Here is a 21,713-nt window from a genome sequence, read left to right on the forward strand (position 1 = left end):
TAAGTTTAAGAGGTCAATGTCCTTTTCCTCCCCTCATTCTTTTTCTTTCCTTTTTTTTTTTTTTTTGTCAGTTGGTCATGGGGCTTGAACTTGGGGGATTGCTGTCCCTAAAGCTCTTTTGCTCAAGGCTAGTACTCTACCACTTTGAGTCACAACATCCCTTCCCGTTTTCTGGTGGTTAGCTGGAGATGAGTCTTGCAGACTTTCCTTCCCCAGCTTGCAATCCTCGATCCTTGGATCTCAGTCTCCTGAGTAGCTATGATTACAGGTCTGAGCCACCAGCATCCGGCTTCCTCCCTTCATTCTCCCCTGCCCCTTTCCACAGACATAAACTGTTTATTGAGATTGATCAGCAAGGGGCACAGCCTTCCGGTGGGCTTGGAGACTGTGCTAAGAACTGGGACAGGACTTGAAGTTTTATGTTTCTCTTCAGATCGCAAAAATCTTTCGCCTTTTACCTCCTCTCATTCTTGATGTCTCCTATTCTCTAATATTTTTTCTCTCCATAGTATTTCCATTTTCTACCATATTATATAATTTATCATTTAGTTTCTGTCTTGCCTTCTCCCACAGGGCCTCCAGTAGGAGGCCCTATTCAACTCCAGTAGATCCCACTGAGGATGCATTCTGCTCAGCGCATACTTTCACCAAGAATGTTAGTCTTAATGGTGGTTACTTCTCCAGAATTGTGTGATTGGGGAATGCAAGGCAGGAACTACAGAAGGACAGGGTTTTGGTGGTTGTGGTTGTTGTTGTTTTTGGTCGATTTTGAGGATTGCTGTGTCTCTGTGACTAGAACAATACTGGACTTATAACTAAGCTTTAAGCAAATATTTGTTGAAAGAATGAATGAAAGAGCTACCAAAAGAGATCCCATTTTACTGATGAAGAAACTAGGCTGAGTGAGTTAGACATTTGCACAAAGCTTCATGAGACACTGACACAGCTGTTTGTGACTGCACCCCTGCTCTCAATGGCTTTTGCAAAGCTAAGTGTTGCAAACTCCTGGCTTTGTTCCCTATCCAATACTTGTTTAAAAAATATTAATGCCCTTCCCTACAAGGCTCAGGCCCTCTGTTAGATTCTTAGGTGGAGTGATAAACTGTCATGTAGCTGTTGACTTGAAAGACTGAATTAAATTGCACAAAAGGAGAATGTGTAATTTTTGTTAGAAAAAAAAAATCCCTAGCTCAACTGCCAATAGCTGGGGTGTGTGGGAGCCTCCCAGGCTTTCTCAACCTGATTTTTTCCCCCTGCAGCCTTCCCTTTTGTGAGCTTTTCTTCCCCTTTTTGCTTGCAGTGAATTCTGCTCTCCTGTAGGCTACAATGTGTCAGTTGTTATAAAATCCGGGAGGCGGAGTCTAGTGACGAGCTCGGTCGGGGGGAGAGATCCGCCAGCCCTGCAGGGTGAGAGCAGCACTGGGCTCACGGGCTCACGCGAGCTCAAGCACTGCCCCAGGAAAACTTGATCTCGATCTCTTGGCTTTGATCCTCACTGGACATCAGACCAGAGGCACCGAAGAGAGGGAGGATGCGAGATGACTGGCCCTCTGGCAACCTGACCATCTCCTTAGCAGAGCCTTCCAAAGCAAGCTGGGGGCTGGCTGCACAACCCAGGAGGCGCCGCGCCTCTCGCCTCTCCTGGATGTGTGTGTGTGAGTGAAAGAGCGGGTGTGGATGTGGGTGAGTGAGGGTATGTGTGCATGTGTGTGTGTGTGTACACATCACGTACACATCACGACTGTGTGTGTCTAGATGAGTGTGCATGTGCACGGGTGAGTGTGTGTGTGTGAGTGTGGGTGGTGTGTGGGTGTGTGTGTGATCCTGGCAATTATTATTCTTTTTGGGAGAAAAATCTTGGAAATCTGGGGCAGTTTACTGTGCTCCTGAGGCGATTGTCTTTTTCAAGAGCTGACCAGTGCAAGCTACTTAGAGCCATTTTCTTGGAAGTAAAAAGCATTTTCCTCCCTGAAGAAGGATTTTTTACTCCTGCTCTGCAGTCAAGTAAGAGAGATTAGTCCCTAAGCCTGTGAAATTGACCAGCACCGTGTGATTACCAGGGCTCCAGAAGGGACTCAAAAGGAAAAGAGAAAGAAACCAAGCAAACTGTCAGTTCCTTTGGCCACATCAGAAGATGTCATCTCAAACTAAGTTCAAGAAAGACAAAGAGATCATTGCTGAATATGAAGCCCAAATAAAAGGTGAGATACCCGCTGAGGGACTTTGCCTTTCCTTTTCTTTCCTTTCTGTTTTCCCTTGCTCTGGCTTTTCTCCTTTTTCCTCCCTGCCATCACAAAATGTTGCTATGCATCAATAATCTTATTGTGAGGAGGAACAGTGGCTGCCACACAAGTCCAGGCTGGTTTCCACTGCAGATAGCGCCGGGGCTGGAAGTGTGGATTCTGGAGAGGGCAGCAATCTCTGCATTGCAGGTGTGCGAGGAGGATCCTACGCCTGACTTTAGGAGTGTCGCCGGTACTCCATCATCTTGGCAGTGATATGTCACTCTAGGCCATTTTGACAGTCACAGCCTCTCCTCTTCCCTAGCATGGTAAAAGGCCCTGAATATTGATGCCTTTTTCCCCTCACTATGATCTACTCCTCCTGTCCTCCTTTTGGCTTTGTTGTTGTGATGGTTTTGCCTCTCTCCCTTTTTCTGGGCAGGAATTCACATGCATGTGTTCAGGGAGGCAGCATCCCTGGGCAGCCCTTCTTTGTTGGTGTCTCTCGCCTGGCCTGGGTTGCCATGGATTAACTGTTATGAAGCATATTGATCCAGACTAATGCAGGCATTTAGGCATAAAGAGAGAGCTCAGTGCAGAAAATGTATTACCGTGCATTTGCAGCCCGATCCTTCTGTGCACTAGTGTTTAGGGTCATTAGTGTTGGTTCAAAGCCAACACCTTTGCATGCATTTAGGCTGTTGGGCACTGCTTGGCTTTCGTGGCTTCCAGGGAAAGCTGGCCAGGAGAGTGAGATGACCTCAGGCTGCTGCTTCCAGCTTTGGTGCCATCAAATGCACACTTCTTTCAGAAGCCGCTCCCTAAATCCATGCTAGCTGGAAGTAATGGGGAAAGGGATACACTACATAGCTAAGCCCAGGCCAGATCTGGGCTTCTTCCATTCTCAGGAGTTTTAAGCTCAGCTTTGACAAGAAAAAAAAATCTCCAATCTTTGTGCAGCGTGTTCCTTCTTCCCGGAGGCTGCCCCCTAAGAGAAGCTGGGCACGTGGTGCTTGGCATCTGTGTTCTTTCTGGTCATGGTTCTCTGTGCTGCGACACAGGACAGCAGTGTTGCGGTCTCTTACAGACAGAGCAAAGACAAAACACACCTTCCATGGATGTGGAGGCCTGTCTTGGAGCTTTCATAGGGTCTGTTGAACAAGTTGATTTGGGGGTCTCGTGAGACCTGTGGTTGCCACACCTACTTCTAGAGCTGCTGTGGCTGAAGATTCCATGTTCTGGGAAGTCAGGCGCCTTGGGAGTGTAGACTCTGGAGGCTACAACCTCAACTGCGGTCCTAGCCTCAGATGCTGCAGCGGCTTTGGAGGGGCGGGGGCAGTCGCCAGGGGAGGGCTTTGTGTTTACCACTGTCTATCTTTTACTCTTGTTCAAACCTAGCATGCTAACCACCTCTGAGCAGAGTCCAGGGTAAAAGAAGTAGAGTCTCCTCTTCCTAGGTCACCGCCTCCTTAATTTTCAGTTCAATGTCAGAAACTGTGATTTAGGAAGCTTGAGCCTTGATGACAATTTAGAACAAGTGGTCAGAGATTCGAATTTACCTGTCTGCTTGGTACAAAAGCCCATTTCCATCTTTGAATATACAGACATTTAACCCAAAAGTAGTACATACTTTTTAGGGGAGTTCATGTTTTGTAAGACTAACTTAGCTGTTCCTTTTTTTTTTTTTCTGAAGATCAAGGTCCATGTGAAAAATTATATGATAGAGAAGGTGATGTTGAATTTTGGATAGTTTGGGTATAAGCACATTGTCTTGTAGCAAATGTGCTTATCTCATTTTTAAAAAATGGCTACTACTAGGCCGGTCAATGAGGACCAGTTAGGCATTGATTTGTTTGGCTGATTCTTTTTTACCTTTCACCTTTATTTTACCAACCAGTCACCAAGTGCTAGGTAATGAATTTCATCTGTAAAGTTGTCCAAATGATCTTGTCTGCTACACTTTGAATTCCTCTGCACTCTGGTTGAAGGAGTGTAATTATATTCCTTTAGAATTGACACTGAATAATATTGTTGCATTAGCTGAAGCCCATTGAAATCTTTCCCTTCATAATTCTATTTGTTGGCCTGGGGTGTAACTCATCAATAGAACACTTTCCTGGTGTGCAAGGCCCTGGGTTCCAGCCCTAGCCTCACCAATATAAATAAATACATATATATTTAAAAATATATATTATATATCTCTCTATATATTTGTTAATCACTACCATCATTATTAATGTGTCTAGGCTAATCTGTTTCTACAGCTTATTCCCAAACAGGGACCAGCAGAGTTGGTATAAGCTCAGTGTCAGAGATGGGAAATAGAGGCTCAGCACTGTTCAGTGACTTGCCCAAGGTCACAAGGCCGGGCTTCTCCCAGGCCTGGTGCTCCCTGCTGCATTGTTTGCCAGAAGCTGCCCCTTGATGGATTGATGTCAGGAGCAGATGGCAGTCTTGTGGGGGAGACTGGCCAGTTCTCCTCCAGGCTCCATTGTTCCCCTCTCACTTTCATTCCATTGCCTTTGTCGCTTGCCTCTGAGGAATGTTTGACCAGTGACCAAAAGGAATGCTGGATGTAGTTACCTTTCTCCATGGTATCATTTGACTGGCTTGGTGCATAAGAACCTACTGTATTAGGCAGATTTTACACTCTGTGAATTTTGCAAAGGGAATGTGTGATTTTCAGAAATGATGCTGACTTATTCCCTCTTCTTTCTGAAGCATTATTGATTTAACAAAGGAGAATGTTTTTAAACAGTATATTTTGTTTATATATTTAGATTTCTCTTGACTCATGAGAAACTTGGATCACTTTGATTATATACTTGAAATGTCATAGTAAACCATACACTTATATATTTCCAGTGATAGAGAACTTAGTATGTCCCATGCTTATGTGTACTATCTTTGGACAGCTCTAGCTCACAGGTCGCATAGATCTCTGCCTATTGGTTATATAGTTCCTTCCCCTTGGGACTTAGAACAAGACAGGTGCCTTTTCTCTGTGACTACTCATTGACTTTTTGGAGCCTCTTGAGTACAGCCACTGCCATTAATGTCATTTACATAAGATGGCTCACTGCCACTCACCACCTTCATTACTTCTTTGGATCTTCTATATATTGGTTACAGAGCTCTACGTCTTTGGTGCCTGGAAGAAAGAATGAATGAGTGAAGTTGACCATGTTGACAGTTGGCTATATTCTGAGAGCCATAGAAGAAAGGGTGGTGATGATGATAGTGGGCCAGTCATTATCCACTGGAATATAGGTTCAACTACATCATTCAATTTAAAAAAACAACAACAATAAAAGATACTAGTTGTCTGGGTGAAAGCTTTATGGTTTTTTTTAAGAGTTTGCCAAAAGGACATTTTCCTATCAATATCCAGTAAATCAATACCTAGTAAATCAATATCAGTATCAATACCTGTCTACAAGTTAGGCACTAAGTTCTAAATGTGATTTTCTAGATGCACTCAAAGAAAGAAAACAACTATCGCCATCTTTATGCTGTCTGTAATACTTCTGTTAATATAGCCCTCGGTTGAATTAGCCCTTTTGCTTCTCATTGCATGTACTATGTATATTCTGTCTGCTATATTTCCTCTAATTTGCGAGTCTAAGAGTCTCATCAGAAAGAAGGAAGTGAAATGGATTTACTCTGACTTGCTCTTGGTGACATTGTCCTGGCTCCAAATGAACATTGCTTCCTCTCCTAGGTGCTTGTACTGTTCCTATCCAAATCTGTTCAGGAGCCTTGCCTGAGAGTGACATCACATTCTCTAGTCTGGAGCTGGCAGGCTATAACTTTTTTCTCTTTGGAAAAATCAGAACAATATTTGCATATCTTGAGATTTTTGGCATCTGTCCCACTCCCCACAATTCCCTCAAAGATCACTGATAGTGTTTGGTGCTCTTATTTTCAGGCATTTGCAGTTTCCTGGGCTCTAATTGATCTTGCTGCTAGACACAGTGGTCTGCTTTGCATTTATTCAGTTACTACTTCCCATTTCAGCCTCACAGAAAATTGCAATAGAAGTGCAGTGATGGTAGACTGGAGGGCCTTATTATTTATTTTATGTTCATATTCATTTAAGGCCATCTTTTTAATAGCAAAAGTCTAGATTTGGGGGTAAGAAGAGCAGGTATTAAAGTATTACAGAGTTATATGTATGCATTCTTTGTTTTTTTTTTGTTTGTTTGTTTTTTTTTGGTCCGGTCATGGGGCCTGAGCTCTGGGCCTGGGCGCTGTCCCTCAGCTCTTCAGCTCAAGGCTAGATAGCGCTCTACCACTTGAGCCACAGCACCACTTCCGGCTTTTTTCTTCTTGTTTATGTGGTGCTGAGGAATCGAACCCAGGGCCTCATGCATGCAAGGCAAGCACTCTACCACGGAGCCACCTTCCCAGCCCTGTATGCATTCTTTGTTTATGCATTCTTTTAGCAATCATTGGTTATCTACTTTGTACTTTGTTTTGTACTGAGTGTTGTGGGAGACACAAAGTATATGACATATCCATTGCCTTCTGAGAATGTCTTTGGAATATTGTAATAAAATATGAGAAGAAAATAAAAAAGGCGAAAACATAGAAAATTCATTCTGAGCACCAAAATGAGTTTAGTCTATTTTGTTCTTTCCTGTTCTGGTTTTTGGCTTTTTTTTTCTTTCCTTTTTTAAGACAGGGTCTGGCTATCTAGCTCAGGCTGGCTTGGAAATAACTATGTAGTCCAGGCAGGCCTCAAACTTAAGATCTTTTTGGTCTCCATCTCCTAAGGGCTGGGATTACAGGCAAGTACTACCATGCCCAACTTGAGCTTCATCTTTAATTGTGCATACACACAGGAACGGAAGAACCTTCTTAGGAATGGCCCTGGATTTCAGCAGGATTAAAGCTGGAAAACAGGCCAGAGTGAGGAATAGTGGGAGTGACAGAGACTGTGGTCAGCTGAGTAATTTATCAGGAGGGGAAGCCTCCACTCTGTTCCGGCTTATCTTTGTGAGGCAGGAATATTAGCCTAGAATGGTCAGTTGTTTCATTGTGTTAAGGGAATTTAAAATTTTAATTTAAGTTTTCTGATGAAAACACACACATGTACATGCACACAATATATAATAGATGTATATATATATATATATATATACATACACATGTGTGTATACATACACATTCATGTATACATAAACACAACACATATATATGTGTTAAATAATTTAGGGATTGGTGTCAAGGCTGGTGTTGTACCACTTAAGCCACACCACTACTTCCAACTTTCTATTGGTTAGTTAGCTATAAGAATCTTATGACATCCCTGCCCAAGCTGTGCTCAAATCATGATCCTCAGATCTCAGCCTCCTGAGGAGCTAGGATTATAGTAAGCCACTGTCATCTGGTGTAAGTTTCCTGATTTTTTAAAATGCTGGCCCAAACTTCTACAAATACTATGCTGCTTAGACATGGGATGGGACTGATTCAGTTTGTTGGGGCATTAATTCTCAACTTCTGAGAATTTAAGTTGGACTCTACAAAGAGTTTGGTGGTGGAGTTTCAGGCAACTTTAGTATTCCACCTTGTATTGTTTTTGCTTCTAGGCCTGTGGTCTTGTATCTAGACCAGACCTGACTCTTTTCTCTGAATGCTCTATTCCCTTTCCCATGCCTACATCTTTCCCTATTTGTGCCTCTAGCCCCTCCCTGCCCAATTCCTGATCATCCTTCAGTGCTTTCTTGGATGATCCATCCTCTGTGATGCCTTTCTGATTCTGCTAGGCAGGACAGATCCATCCTCCTGCATCTTATTATCCCTCACTACAGCTTGATGTGAAGGCCTTTGGACATGAACCCTGGAAGACAGAGTTACATATGGGAACACTTGTGTTTGGTTGATAGAGAAGCCTCAAGTTACTAAGAAATGCTAGGGCTGGGAATATGGCTCAGTGGTAGAATGCTTGTCTCATATGCTTGAAGCCCTGGGTTCAATTCCTCAGTACCACATACACAGAAAAGGCTGCTGTGGCTCAAGTGGTAGAGTGCTAGCCTTGAGCAAAAGAAGCTTAGAGACAGTGCCCAGGCCCTGAGTACAGTCCCCAGGACTATCCAAAAAGAAAAAAAAAGGAAAAAAGAAAATACAAAGAAAGAAAAAAAGAAGGCTAATCTTATATTTTGTAGCTATTATTTTCCTTTTTTTTCCTTTCTGTTTTTGGGCCAAGATAGGGACTCAAACATGGTACCTGACACTTTTGTTTTTGGGGGGTCCGGTTGTGGGACCTCAGCTCTTCAGTTCAGGGCTAGCGCTCTACCACTTGAGCGCCACTTCCAGCTTTTTTCTTTTTGCTTATGTGGTGCTGAGGAATCGAATCCAGGGCCTCAGGCATGCAAGGCAAGCGCTCTACCACTGAGCCACCTTCCCAGCCCAAGGTACCTGACACTTTTGCTCATTGGTTTGTGTTCTACTAACTGAGCCATGCCTCCAACCTCTAAATTATTTTCTGTAACTTTTGTCTTAGTTGGCTACTATTATAAAATACCACAGTCTGTGTGGCTTGTATTTACTTCTTCTAATTCTAGAGATTAAGAAGTTCACCATCAAGGTGCCAGCAAATTTTGTTCCTAGTAAAGGCCCAGTTCCAGGCTTGGAGATAGCTGCCTTTCTGCTGGGAGCTCTCTGGGTTTGCTCCTAGAGAGATATGTCTCTCTTTCCCTCTTATCAGGGTACTGATCCCATCCTGAAATGCCTGGCTCTTCCTAAATCTATTCACCTCTAAATCCCATCACATTAGGGGTTGAAGGCTTCCACATATGCATCTTGAGGTTATAACTATTCAGTCTGTAATAACATCCATACTTACTGTTCGATTGAAAGGAGTAGCTTTACTGGGCAAAGAAATACTCTCTATGGCTTGTTGAATTTCCTTGTTTGTCTTTGTTACCCATGTTTGTTTTTATAGGGTTGAGGTGGTAAAGCCTAATGTGTTGAAGCCACCAGTGTTTGATGAGTAGTGTCAGTCATATCCCAGTGGGGTGTGGTCTGGTGAGCACTTTACTCCATGTCCCTCCCAGTCTGTGGAAATCTGTGTATCTAAGGGTCTGTATTTGTTGCTTCTTGAGTTCTTACCAGGCATTTGTATATTAAGGGTGATCTTTTCTTTCCAGAAATCTCTCTTATTCATTCATCCAATGACTATTACAAGACATGCTTCAGTCTAGATAGCTTTATTTAGCAATGGGAGGTAATTCATTTTTCTTTAGCTTCTGTGTCTCAGTCATATATTGAATATCTCATTTTGTGATCTAACTTTGTGAGTCTTTATTATTCTGATTGTGTAGATAAAAAGCTAATGCTCAGAAAAATAAAACGAATTACATTGGATTGCACAGCAAACAGATCTAGAGCCAGGTTTAAACCAGAGTCTTCCCAACTTCTGCTGATGGGAGATTCAAGAAGCATGCCAAAGCCACATGGCATTATAACCTGGGACTGGTCTGGAAAAGATTTTGATTTTTGACAGGTCGCCCTTACCAACACTTCTACTCCCCTCTACTTTGTCTTCTCCTAGTCCCTGCTTCATGCTACCTATGTCCCATCAGATCTCTTCATGTCCCCCCAGGTGGTTGGTTTGGGGAAGGTGGTCCTTGGAAACAACCCCACAAGCTTCTGTAGGGGCCTGCTAGATCTCTCACCTGCTGGCTCACCCCTCCACCAACCTGGAAATATAATGCCAGAAATTTTAGATGTCTTGTTGTCCATTTTCCCCATCTGTTTCTGAAACTGATGCTCAGAGAGGAGCTCTGGCTTTTAGCTTACCAATAGACTAGGTCTCCATGATCTTTGTTAGCTTGGCTTATCATGCTGTGGCCTGGTGCCTGCCATCCATGGGTGATCAACAGCCATTATTGGACTGTATTGCTCTGGTGGGTGGTAAGTACCTTCAGAGGGAAGAGGAGGCTGTGGTGCCTAGCAAGATAAGGGTAAGAGAAGTCAAGAGGAGGCAAGATTACTCTGATTCCTGAAACAGATTCCTTTACTTCGTAGCTACTAGAGAAAGGAGGAGGGGATGGAGTTTTTCTCCCCTCCCCTCCTCTCTCTGCTGTGTTCTTGCTTCTTTTTTTTGCATCTTCCCCAGATGCTCTTTGATTCTGGAATCTTCTTGATGGTCCCTCATCTTTCCTCCCTTGGCTTATGGGGATGGGTTGGGGCAGGGTATAGGTTTTTTTTTTTCCTTATAGGCTCTTTACTGATTTTCCCCTTTGGCACAGGACATCTTTATTTGTACGTGTTCATGTGCATAGACATGTGTAGGACTTAGGGAAATAAGGTGCTATCCTGGCTTTTATCACCAGACCCTTCTCATTTATTTTTATTTTTTATTTTTTTGTGCTGGTCCTGGGGCTTGAACTCAGGGCCTGGGTGCTGTACCTTAACTTTTTTGCTAGCATTCTACCACTTGAGCCACAGTTCCATTTCCAGCTTTTTGGTGGTTAATTGGAGATAAGAGTCTCATAGGCTTTCCTGCCTGGGCTGTCCTCATACCTTAGTATCCTTAGTAGCTAGGATTATACACATGAGTCACTGGTCCCTGCTTGTCACCAGACTTTTAAAGCTGTTGTCCATAGCCCACAGTCTTTATTTTTTTCCCTAAGGACAAGGTTTTTGAAAGCCCTAAATCAAGTGTTAGCTCTTTTTCTATATTATCCCCAAGGCAGTGAGCACAAAATGCTGTCCTGGGCTCAAAAGTGTCCATGGAATAGAAGAAAATATGTAAGAACACTTTCATCACTTCGGTATGCGGTGGATCTTGTTTCTTCTCCATCTTTACCATGCTGACATGACCACTATGTGTCCTTGCTGGGATCAGAACAAATAACAAACTCTTGTGTTTCTCAGGAAGACCCAATATTGTGGTCTTGGATATTGTGGGTTGGAATTCTTTCTTGTGGGAGCTTAGCTGTGTAGTGTAGCACCTACTAATTGAGCTTCCAGTTGGGAGGGCCCAAATTTTCTGCATTTGTTGCCAAAGGTTCCCTTATTGCCCCTAACTGAGAGTTATACTTGTAACTGGTCTTTCTGATTCTTTTATATTCTGGTCTGGTCTTCTCACAGAAGCCAATAACAATTCCTATGATTTCAATGTGATCATGCCACCCTGCTATTTAAAACTCTTTTGTGATATCTTATGGTATAAGAAGAGGATCCAGGGGCTGGGAAGGTGGCTCAGTGGTAGAGCGCTTGCCTTGCATGCTCGAGGCCCTGGGTTCGATTCCTCAGCACCACATAAGCAAAAAGAAAAAAGCCGGAAGTGGTGCTGTGGCTCAAGTTGTAGAGCGCTAGCCTTGAGCTGAAGAGCTGAGGGACAGCGCCCAGGCCCAGAGTTCAGGCCCCACGACCGGACCAAAAAAAAAAGAAGAGGATCCAAACTCTACACTGGATTTATAAAGCTATGGTCTGCTTATCTCTCCCCTTTCCCATCCACTGTCTTCTGTCATCACTTGTACACATCTCTGCCTCCATAACTTCTCCAAGCTTGCCTTCACCTTGACCCTTGGCACTTGGCTTTCTCTTTCCCTTCCCTTTCCCCCTCTTTCTCTTTCGCTGGTCCTGGGGCCTTAACTCTGGGTTTAGGCACTGTCCCTTTTGCTCAAGGCTAGGACTCTACCACTTGAGCCACATACCACTTTGGCTATTTCTGGTGGTTAATTGGAGGTACAAAGTCTACACACTTTCCTGCCTGGACTGGCTTTGAACTGCGATCCTCAGAGCTCAGCCCCCTGAGCTAGCTTTCCCTTTTGTGGAAGCAGTTTTTTCTCCTGGATTGTTACTTGGCTGACTCCTTTTTGATATTTGACCTTCAGGTTGAATGCCACCTCAGCTACCCTAGTAGTCAGGCAGTAGTTCTTTATTAGATCAGCTGACTTGAATTCTCTGCAGAATATTTATGACAATATAATATTTTTCCTTCTGTGTTTATATTTTTCTCTGAAAGAGAAAGGCTGGTGTGGTTAGGCATACCTGAAATTTATCACTCAGAAGGCTGAGACTAGAGGATTGAGAGTTACAGGCCAGTCTTGTCAAAAACAAGAATTTGGCTTATCTCTTACATTTTTTTACACCTAGAATACTTGTTGGTATATAATAAGTGGTCACAGTTTTTATTTAAAGAATCAGTGTAGATATCCTTGAAATGGGCAAGAATCCATACACAAGAACTCATACATATTATTCTTTGGTTGCATCCTGAAGCAGATCCAGGCTTTTCTTGACTGAGCGATAAATCAGGAAGATGAAGAATCAAGAGAAGGAACAATCATATCTATGCTGAGCTACTCAGTGGAGTGAATTGGTCTTTTCATCTTGTAAAACCCAAACTCTCTACCTGTTGAATCACTTCACATTTTCTTTATCTTCCTAGATCCAGGTGATCCCCATTCTACTTCCCATCTGCATACTTTTCACTGCTTTTAAGTACCCATGTAAAAGGAATCACGAAGTCTTTGATGGTGTCAGAAATTTACTTCTTTTTAAAGTCTGATTACTTACTATTTTGTGGTGTAGACATTGTTTATGCTGGGGATGTTTCTGTGTTTTAGCTATTGTGAATGGTGATGCTAGAAATGTGACTAAACAAATATGAGAGTTTTATAGAATCATGGTGGTACTGTGTAGCCCAAGCTAGCCTGAAACTCATGATCTTTTTATTTCAACCTCCAGAGTGCTGGGATTACAGGCATTTGCCATGACTCTAGGCTTTCTTTTATGATTATGGATATAATACATGCTCATTATAAAAAAATCATATAAAGAGGGAGGGAAAGAATATGGAATTTACTACCGGAGTTAATGACTATAAGCATCCATTTGTATTTTCTTCCAAACTTTACATATGTATTTTCAAATCTGTTTTTCATCTGTGTGTGACAAAAATTAGATTATTGATCTTTTGTGCAAAGTTATGAAAGTAAAGTTGCTATGATTCCTGATAAGCATATATGCTTAAATGGACTTAAAATGGGCTTAAACTGAACCACATTTTTCTTTTTTGGGTCCGGTTGTGGGGCCTGAACTCTGGGCCTGGGCGCTGTCCCTCAGCTAGCGCTCTACCACTTGAGCCACAGTGCCACTTTTTTTGCTTATGTGGTGCTGAGGAATTGAATCCAGGGCCTCATGCATGCAAGGCAAACGTTCTACCTCTGAGCCACCTTCCCAGCCCCTGAACCACATTTTTCTAAATGAGAAAATCAGTGTCATCTCCCATGTGCGTTTGGGTTGTGTCCTTTAGGGCACTAGATTGTTGGGAAACGTTCTGTTGCAGTGATGGCTTGTGTTGGCCACTTCTTTGCAGCCTTGTTATAAACTTTTTTTTAACTGAGCTCACTCATGAAGAACTTCCCCACTCCCACACCCGTCCGGTCCCTCTCGGCTTAGACCTCCCCTCTTCTCAGCCCCTGCAGTCTCACTTCCCTCTCAGTCCCCAGGCGGTAATTCCTTTGGCAGAAAATTTTAAAAGGAGAATTTTATCCAAGGTAAAGAATTCATTCTGAGTAGGCAATTGCCTTTACCGTTTTCTTTGCTTGATACTTTTGGATGTCGGATTGTTTGTCTGCTCTCAGTGGTGGTAACCTGCTATCTTCTTGCTTCTGATCACTGGTGAAGGTATTTTCAACGATTATTGTTCAGGGCTGGGAATGTAGCTTAGTGATAGAGTAGTTGCCTAGCATGCATGAAGCCCTGGGTTTGATTCCTCAGTACCACATAAACAGAAAAAGCTGGAAGTGGCTCTGAGGCTCAAGTGGTAGAGCCCTAACCTTGAGCAAAAAAAGCTCGGGGACAGGGCCCAGGTCCTGAGTTCAAGCCCCAGGACTGGTTAAAAAAAAAAAAAGGGCTGGGAACGTAGCTCAGTGGTAGAGCACTTGCCTTGCATGCCTGAGGTCCTGGGTACGATTCCTCAGCACCACATAAGCAAAAAAAAAAAAAAAAGGCTTAATATAGCTTACTGTTCACATTGGAAAGTTTTTCAACCATTTTTCAAACAGGAAGACCTAGATTCTTGTAGAAAAGGGTAAAGTTCTCATTCAGAATTGGGGTTCAGCAGATAAAATAGCTCCCTAGGGATGTCTTCTATAACTTATAATGCCTTAAAATGGATGGATGGATAAATGGATGTGGAACAGGGGAGAAGGAAATAGAAAGGGAGAGAGTAACGATATAGTACCTTCACCATCTTCAGAGATGAGAAAGAGTGTGTGTTATTTCTATGACTTAATTTGTATCAAAGAATACCAACTGGCTGGATAACATGGATATTCTCTATTGTCTCAGTAGGATACTTTAGAGTAGAGTTGGCCAATACAATATCTTTATTTTTTATCACTGGATGCTCCAGACAGGATATTTTGGATTCCCCAAAGATATATCACCTTGGGGAAATGAGACAACCAATAGTTACTCCCTGGCCTCACATACTCATAATTAATACTGAATGTTGGTGACTTAATTGCTGGTTTTGCTAACATCTTTATTGTTTAATATATGCCACTGTGTGATCTTGATTCCTGAGCTGTTGTTTTGTTGAGTCTTTTGAATTTATATGTCCTTCACCTCTCAGCTAATGTGGAACTTTTTCCTAACTTGGTCCTACTAGTTCAGGCTCCATTCTGACCATCCCTGTGTTGTATCTCATGAATGGCATAATAGTACCATCAAAACTCTGCTCAAAAATGATAGAGTGATTGCTCTCTGCCAGAAACAGAGTCATGCTACTGCTACTGGGGATAGTATGAAAGAAATGCTGAGAATGTGGAGGCCCACTTCATTCAGATTTAGTTTAGTAAGTATTTATTGAGTTCCTGCTGCATTTTCTGCCCTCTTAGGTTTAAAATTCTGTGGGGAGGACACCTTGTAATCTGTAATTACTGAAGTGTTGACTCTTATATAAGGGGTGGTGTGGAATACAGGGAAGAACCTATGGTAAATGGATCTAAATGGTTGAAAATGCTCTGGGTGATTTTCTGATATTGATCTGTAAAGCTGAATCATTTTAGCTAAGCTTATCTCTCCACCATTGCTTCCAGTGCTCTTTAGGATCCACACAGTACCATCTTTCCATTTAAAAGAGAGTCAGAAGTCATCAAAATATTTAAAGGGTCAAGAATCCAAGTGTTTCTAAGAGGGTATCACAACTCCAGGCAGAAAAGATTAAAACTGTCCCAGAAAAGGGATTTTTATAATAGTTCTACTCAGGATGGTAAATACAATCACAGGATAAGTGCTTTTAAGGTGAAATTAAAGCCACAGATCAACCCAAAAGGATCAAAAACCACCTTGGATGGATAGAATTAAGCTCAGCAATAGATGGGCCACGGAAATGAATGTGGGAGGAGTCAACAATGATTCAGAGGCCATGCTCTGGACAGAATCTCACTGACCAGGCTTTGAATCATTTTTCACTGCCAATAAGCTGAATGACCTTGGTTGGTAAGTCATTTAGATTTTCTGAGCACTGTTTTCCTCATTTGGAAAAGTGGGATAATGACACCTCACAGTGAGTGTATATGTAAGTTAATGAAATTCTGATATATCAGAATTTCCAGCCCAGTATTTGGCACACAGTGGCATTTATTAAACAGCAAAGATGTTAGGAAAACCAGCAATTGAGGCACCAGCCTTCAGCATTTTGGACAGTGAATGTGAACTTACAGGTGAAGCCATTTGTAAGTGCATCCTTTGGAAAGGAAAGTAAGATGGCACAGTACTCAAAGGCAATAGTAGGAATGGAGGTGACAGCATAGGTTGCTGGCAAAAGTTTTAGTATGTGGTAGACAGGCATGATGCTTGCTTTGCCTGTCTTAGAATAGTTCCTAGACCATCTGCATCAGAATCACCTGGGAGAAATTTGTAAGAAGTTGAGGTTCTGGAATCGTATTCCAGAACTTCAGATCAGAGTCTCTGATGGTGGATCATGGAGATGTGAGTTTTTTAAATGTCTTGTGTTTCATATATTATTGGCCCTCAACTGTAGTAAACTCTTCAACCTGACTGTGTCTTTTGGGGTTTTGGTGTTTGGGATGGAACTCAGGGTCTTGCATATGTTAGGCAAGTCCTCTACTATACTCTCAGTCCTGCATAGATCTATCTATCTATATCTATATCTATACATACATATGTATATGTATGTATATATATTGAAAATAGAAGAGCATTTATTAATGTGAGGGGGAAAGAACTCCTTAAATGTGTGTGTGCACGCGTATCACTATTAACTATTTTGTAAATTAAAGAGTGTCTATATATATATTTGGGTGGGTGTAAAAAAGTCCCATGTTTCTAAATAATTGGTAATGATATTTACTCTGGTGACTAGACATAGGAACTAGGGAGGGGAGGATATTAGTGACAGATAGCAGTGGAAAGATGATGGTTTAATCTTTATAGTTTCCAATTTTAATTGATGTCTGAAAAAAGTGAATCAAAATTGAAGTCTATAAAAATTGTCTATAATTTTTAAATTGAAAATTTCACCTGGAGCCAGTGGCTCACGCCTATCATCCTAGCTACTTAGGAGGCTAAGATCTGAGGATCTCAGCTGAAAAACTGGCCTGGTTGAGACTTTTATCTCCAGTTAACCACCAAATATTCCAAAGTGGAACTGTGGCTTAAGTGGTAGAACACTATCCTTGAGCAAAACAGCTCAAGGACAGCCCGCAGGCCCTGAATTTAAGCCCCAGGACTGGCACAAAAAACAAAAACCAGGAAAAAATTCCTGAAATATGACAATAAGTAAGAAATTGATGAATTACTTTATACTGGGGATAAAATCTAAGAACCTCATAAATTCTAAGCATGAGCTGTAACACTGAGCTTTCTCTTCAGTCCAAAGCAGGGGATTTATTGACAGGATTTTTGCGACAAGCTTGCACTATAAAGGGAAAGAAAGGGACACCATCAAGAGTTATTTAAGTCATGCTCAACTTATTGTGGCATTCATTCTTTACTGTAAGAATGACTGCTGAAGTGAATTGTAATACTTTCCTGCATCATTCCCTCATGTGGCAAGGACGATGTTTTTCTATACTGTTGAAAATTCTAATAGATATGGGAGTGGAAGAGTCAAGCTCACCATTTCAGTTTAAAAGATTTAAATCATGAAGCCTCATAGTGTGGTGGCTGAGTGTGAGATTCAGACCACTAAAACTGATTTGTCCCTGTCTGTTACCTCTTTTGAAAAAGTCGTGTCTCCATTCTCCGTCTTCATGTCCTCAACTGCTAACTGAATCACCTGACGTGGTATGTAAGCAAGCTTCACAATGCTGTAGAAAAGCTCATTATTTCTATTTTTTGTCTGGCTCCTGCTCTGGACATGTTGCTCTTAGTGGGCTTGTTTATGTGTCTGTCTCCCTGTGAGCTCATTGAGTGCAAAGGCCTTGTTTTACTAATTCCTAAATTCTTGTGCTTAGTGACTGCTACACAGGAGGTATTCAAAGCTTGTTCTGGAATAGCTATCAAGGACAGAAAAATACACACAGAAAATTAGCTTGATAGTTAAGATAGTCTTCTAGAAAACATTACCTTTCACTTCTATTTAAGGGAATTAAAACACACACACACACACACACACACACACACACACACACACCTGACCTAAGTCTACCATAGAAATGAAACTATTAGAAGAAAATAAAGAACCTCATTAAAGCCAGGCACCTGTAAGTCAGCGTGGGCAGGAAAGGCCTTGAGACTCTTATCTCCAGTAAACCACCAGAAAACCAGAAGTGGTGCTGTGGCTCAAGAGCTAGAGGCTAGCCTTGAGCTGAAGAGCTGAGAGACAGCGCCCAGGGCCTAGAGTTCAAGCCCCCAAACCAACAAAAAACAAAACAAAACAAAACAAACCTCATTAAAGAAAATTTAACTGCCCAGTTTTCTCCCTTTTCGTTACTGTCAACTGCGTGACAGCTGTTTCCAAGCGGGGGACGAGATGAATGAAAAGGTTGTGAAAAGGCAAATCCTGATACTCCTGGAGAAAAATACCTTACAGAAATGGGAGAGCCCTGGATCACCAGTTCCACTTTTGTTGGTCAGAGTTCTAGAATAGCCTCTCTGGGCTTCTCACACAAAGGCCTTCTTTGGCCTCTACCCCAGACCTTGGCAGTAAGCACAAAGTCCTCATTTCCCCTAGAAGTGATAAAAATTCCAGTTGCTTGAGAAAATTGAAAGGATTATCTAAGAGGTTCAACTGGGGAGGGGATGGGTGGGTGTTGCTCTGGAACCTCTAAGGCCCTGATCATTATCGTCTAAATGGGCAAGGGAAGACAAGCCCTGAGATAGACCTGGAGTTAGTAAATGGGGGCCCAATCTCAGTGCTGATATTCAGGCTGTGTGTTCAAGGGAACTTGCACATTCCTTCTTCCTCACCAGCTTCTAAGCACAGAGCAGCCTGATAGCACTATTATATAGCTTCATTATTGTTTGTAAACAAATGCCAATTCTTGCATGAACTACAGTGAGCCTAGGTAACGTCTCTCATGGCCTACCTGGTTCTGTCCTGTTCCATGTTTTTGTTGAATATTTGAATGAGGATGTGAGCACATTCTTTGAGTCAGAGAGTGGCAAGAAATGGAGGAGGGCAAGCTTGGAACCTCATTTTAAATTAATCATAAGTTGAAAATGCATTTATGAGCTAGGTTTTGGTGGTTCACACCTCTAATCTCAGTTATTCAGGAGGATGAGATAAAAATATTGATTTGAAGCCGGTGGCTGGTGGCTCACGCCTGTAATCCTAGCTACTCTGGAGGCTGAGATCTGAGGATCACAGTTCAAAGCCAGCCCGGGCAGGAAACTCCTGGAAACTCTTATCTCCAATAAACCACTAGAAAACTGGAAGTGGCACTGTGGCTCAAGCGGTAGAGTGCTCGCCTTGAGCTGAAGAGTGCAGGGACAGCGCCCAGGCCCAGAGTTCAAGACACACACACACACACACACACACACACACTCTCTCTCTCTCTCTCTCTCTCTCTCTCTGTATGTAGGGCTAGGTGCAGTAGCTCATGTCAGTAAGAGCAGCTACTCTTGTTGAGTGAGAGTGAGAGTCTATCTCAGTCAATAAGCCATTGAGACTACCAAGGATTTGTACCTAGGGATGGATGGCCACCTCTTGCAACATGGAGGTGCATGAAATTTAATGTGAAGTCTTGCTCTTAATGCTGAAAACCCTGCTGGCTGGGGGGGGCGGGGAAGGAAGGGGTGTTGAAAAACACTTAAAATTCTCACTAATGATGACTCTGGGCATAGTCACTTTGACACAACTGCCAATAAGCAAAATCAAATTTGAGGCTGCATTTATAGAAGTCTAGTGCTTGAAAGACCTTTCTAATAATGAGTATCCTGAAGGACAGTCAGGCAGCCCCAGGTAGCCTTGATCTTACTAAGGTAGGAGATATTCTAGGTTTGATGAGTCGCCTAGGTTTCAGAGGGACATTTGTTCTAGGTCATATGGAGGGTTATTGCTGTAGCTAAAGGAAAAGTCTTGCTTTCTCATAGAGGAAGAGACTGATTGAAGAGGCTGATTCATGTATCCATTTTCTTGCAAAATGGGAATGTCAACTTTTAGTTCTTACTAAGTAATTGGGTATGTCAGTGATCCTATCTTGGTCCCCAGCCTACCTCAAACCCTTTTCCCTTCCCCATTCTCCTACTCAGAGATGAATCTGTTTTGTACATTACTATTAATTTTTTATTTATTTATTTTTTGGGTCCGGTCATGGGGCCTGAACTCTTGGCCTGGGCGCTGTCCCTCAGCTCTTCAGCTCAAGGCTAGTGCTCTACCACTTGAGCCACAACGCCACTTCCGGCTTTTTTTTTCTGCTTATGTGGTGCTGAGGAATTGAACCCAGGGCCTCATGCATGCGAGGCAAGCACTCTACCACTGAGCCACCTTCCCAGCCCACTATTAATTTTTTAAAGCCAGACTTTTATGCAGAATTTGCAGACTGATGGTTCAGACCAAATCCAGGCCTCATATGTTTTGTTTGGACTGTACTGTGTCCTTTAAAAATGTGAATTTGATGCCAACATGTAAAAATGAGATTTCACATAAAATATGGACTTCCAGCACCTTTGCAAAAAACCAGAGGTTCTAGAAGCACTGGCCCAGCTAATTCCTGCCTGGTTGTATTGGCTTATGTTGAGTTTCATGTGACTACTCTTCTTCAATGGGACTTTGAGCCTTTCCCTGGCTGTTATTTACAGTAACCTTACATGGTCTCTCTACTTGTTGCTATTACATTGTGACTTCTGGTTCCATGTGTTTTGTCTTGTCTCGTTTGTTTGTTTGTTTGAAATCAGGGCCTCATGCTTGCTAGGCAGGTGGTGTGTGTGTGTGTGTGTGTGTGTGTGTGTGTGTGTGTGTGTGTGTGTGTGTGTGTGTGTATTGGGGCTTGAATTCAGGGCCTAGGCACTGTCTCTTAGCATTTTTCCCCCCTCAAGTCTAAAACTCATCACTTGAACCATAGCTCCACTTCTGGACTTTTAGTAGTTAATTGGAGATAAGAGTCTCATGAACTTTGCTGCCTGGGCTATCTTCAAACCATGATCCTTAGAACTTCAGCCTCCTGAGAAGCTAGGATTACAGTTGTGAGCTGCTGGCTCCCAGTTGTTGTTTTCATTGTTCTTGAGATAGAGTCTTGTTTATACCCAGGCTAGTCTGGACTCTGATGTTCTTATCTGTTCTTCTCTTTGTCACTGAGGTGACAGACACACACACAACTGTACCCAGCCATTCGTTGAGATGAAGTCTTAGGAATTTCTATGCCCAGCCAGCCTTGAACCCATGATCCCCTGATCTTCATCTCCTGAGTATCTAGAATTTAGCATCTTGGAAACAGTTGATGTCTTGAAGCCATTTGGGTGTGTCCTGAGTGGTGGGTGGTGAACAGAGTGCCTTTGGAATAGCTGATAAGGAACTGGGATGAAAAGAAGCTCCCCTGTGCTTTGTGGTTTGCATAATACTCTCTTATCCTGCATTGGGACAGACAACTGTACTGGTGACTTAACATTTAACTCCTCTGGATATGGCATCATGAGTCTGTCAAGATGTCTGCTGATAAAAGTGCTCTCTATTGAGGTAAGTGTTTGAAACATTCTAGACATACAAACTTCAGTAAGGGTCCACATAGTAAATATTTTACGCTTTGTGGCCATATAATCTGTTGCCATTATTCCACCCTGCTGTTTAACATCTATGGACCCAGAGATTGAGTAGATGTGGCTGTGTTCTAATAAAACTTAATTTATAAAAATTAGTTTTGGGAGCTTGGTTGTCACTTCCTGGTGGTAATAGATCCCTGGAGTGTCCAAGGTTCTGAGTGGAAACCATAGCACTTTCTCCCAAACAAACAAAGAAATAAAATCAAACAAACAAACAAAAGCCCAAAACAAATTAAATAAAAGTGTGGACTGGATTTGAATGACAGGCTATACTTGTCCACTTCTTGTTCTGGAGAGAGT

At 42.4% G+C, this 21,713-nt stretch overlaps 1 protein-coding gene across 1 annotated transcript in view; it reads left to right on the forward strand.

Moving 5' to 3' along the window:
• The first annotated feature begins 1,819 nt into the window (after positions 1 to 1,819).
• Srgap3 (SLIT-ROBO Rho GTPase activating protein 3) overlaps positions 1,820 to 21,713 on the forward strand; it is a 188,356-nt gene continuing 168,462 nt past the window's right edge. The window contains exon 1 of the mRNA XM_013010354.1: positions 1,820 to 2,201. Within this exon, the coding sequence (XP_012865808.1) occupies positions 2,135 to 2,201 (67 nt within the window). The 5' untranslated portion in view covers positions 1,820 to 2,134. The remainder of the gene's footprint in view (positions 2,202 to 21,713) is intronic.

This window comes from Dipodomys ordii, unplaced genomic scaffold, assembly GCF_000151885.1.
Source record: "Dipodomys ordii isolate 6190 unplaced genomic scaffold, Dord_2.0 Scaffold12, whole genome shotgun sequence".
Lineage (NCBI taxonomy): Eukaryota > Metazoa > Chordata > Mammalia > Rodentia > Heteromyidae > Dipodomys > Dipodomys ordii.